This window comes from Coffea arabica, chromosome 6e (genome assembly GCF_036785885.1).
Source record: "Coffea arabica cultivar ET-39 chromosome 6e, Coffea Arabica ET-39 HiFi, whole genome shotgun sequence".
Taxonomy (NCBI): domain Eukaryota; kingdom Viridiplantae; phylum Streptophyta; class Magnoliopsida; order Gentianales; family Rubiaceae; genus Coffea; species Coffea arabica.
In genome coordinates this window covers 18,498,503-18,500,523 of record NC_092321.1, presented here as the reverse complement: position 1 = coordinate 18,500,523, position 2,021 = coordinate 18,498,503, and the positions used below count along the sequence as shown (strand labels likewise).

Sequence of the window (2,021 nt, the reverse complement as noted above, 5' to 3'; positions counted from 1 at the left end):
ATTAAATTTTTACTTCTTTTGTCCCACTAAAAGTGTCATTCATTTTTTATCCTCCACAATGTTTATCATTTCAGAAAGGTCCACATGCTTGTTATTTTTACTATTTGTCTATTCTTAATCATTGTCTTTTTGTGGATGACATGTAGTAACTATTCAGGTGTTGAATTTGCAAGATAAGTTGAGAAGACAAGAATGAATATACTCTTCTTAACAAGCGAGATTTTCATTAGAAATTTTTTTTGGTGACTGATAGATTATAATGAAGAATTATCAATTGTTTCAACATCCTCCTAGGACTTGCTTAAAGTGACTAATTGGGAAGAGATAAGCACCTGTTCACCAAATAAAAATAACATTCTAATCCAGGTTCCTGAAAATTAGTCCTCTAAGTAAATTGTTTGAATTGATACTCTCCTAACAAACCTCCGCCCCAAGAAGAAAAAAAAAAAAAATCTACATTAGGGGATACATTAGCAGAAAATAGGGAAAAAAATTGTAGGCTGCAATCTAGTATCATACGTCTTCGAGATGCTCTAAGAATTGAAGTATATAAAACTTTGATTGTCAAAAGTAGCGCTACTACTCCACGGAGTTTTATTCGAATACAGGTAATCAAACATGAGGCACACGAATTTATTGATTTCTAGTATTACACATTCAGACAAGGTGACTTGAGCTAAACAACTAAAATGCTGAAAGCACTAGAGCTCTTGGATATTACTAGATTGAAGAAGTAGATGGAACCAATACAACGTCCCCTGCTGGGAAGAAATGGCAAACAGGGGCAGCGCCCGGTTCGATACCAAGCACTCGGAAGGAAACGTGATCATGGCTCCATTGGGAGGTATCCATGTGACATACTGCAATAGCTTCAACCCTATCACCATTCTCTCCAGATAGAACAGTCCTGTATAAACGATTATCACCCTGCTGAGAGTGGCAACCGAAAACTATGAAAGGATATGGCAGGGTGTGACAACCAACAATCTTTAGAGTTGAAATTCGTTCAGGGGCTTCTGTGATTGTATAGTTCTGTAATCTAGCAGCATTAGATTTTGCGAGGCGATGCGTTGATAAAACTTCAATATCGGTATTCAATCCCAAGATCTTTTGTGCAAAATCTACCAATGACTCGTAGGATGTGGCACAAGCCTTGGATTCTCCCTTCATAGGCTCAGACTCGCATGCTCGGAGTGTATATTCCATCACTTGGGCCTTGCGAGATCCTTGAGGGAATGAAAAGTGTTGAAGAATCTGTGGGAGTTTTGCCAATGAAAAGGGGATAGCATCGGCTTGTTCTCTAGGCCAGAGATAAGGAGAGGACAAAGGATTAGGATCTCCTTCAGGGAAAAGGATACTCATTGTTTTGCCTAACTTGAGATCATCTAAAACGAAAAATACGGTTGTTCTTGGATCCATCTGATGCATCATGTGGGATGAGGAAAGAGAAGGATCATGCATTGACTTCTTTTCATGAACGTGAGCAACATGATGTGTCTTATCATTTCGATGAGGATTATTAGCATTCATGCCCTGGAGCCCGATTGCATTAGTACCACTATCTTTGGCCTTGGGTATGATATCACAGGCTCCCTGTACAGGTTGTATGGTGTTGTAAGACAGCGAGAATTAAGTCCACAGAATAAATATCACAAAACACAATTAATTGTCAAAGTAACTTACCAGGACAATCAACAGATGAAGGAGGAGAACACAAGAAGCAAGTGCTTTGGAATCCATCAGTTGGTAGGTATTATTTCCCTTGCAAGTCATCTTTTGAAGGTTTTCACAAGACAAGAAGCAAATAATACATATATATGGATACAATGAAGCGTGCTCAAGGAACTGATTCTTCTTTAACATATATTATAATTACAATTTTACCCCTTGAAAATTACATCTTGATTTTCTAATGTAATGTCTCATCTTGGCCTATGTTTTTAAAACGAGTCTTTTTTTTTTTTTGGAAAACTAGTTTTTATATTTGGAATCTATAGTAACAAACTCCAAAAATACTCCCA

At 37.4% G+C, this 2,021-nt stretch overlaps 1 protein-coding gene across 1 annotated transcript; it reads right to left on the bottom strand.

Moving 5' to 3' along the window:
• Nucleotides 1–609: 609 nt before the first annotated feature.
• Nucleotides 610–1,808, bottom strand: LOC113695313 (BURP domain protein USPL1-like). Its single transcript, XM_072056397.1, has 2 exons — nt 1,684–1,808; nt 610–1,593 (listed from the first exon to the last, which is right to left on the bottom strand). Exons 1-2 carry the CDS (start codon nt 1,771–1,773, stop codon nt 721–723), a joined length of 963 nt encoding a protein of 320 aa, XP_071912498.1. The 5' UTR covers nt 1,774–1,808; the 3' UTR covers nt 610–720.
• Between the last annotated feature and the right edge of the window lie 213 nt (nt 1,809–2,021).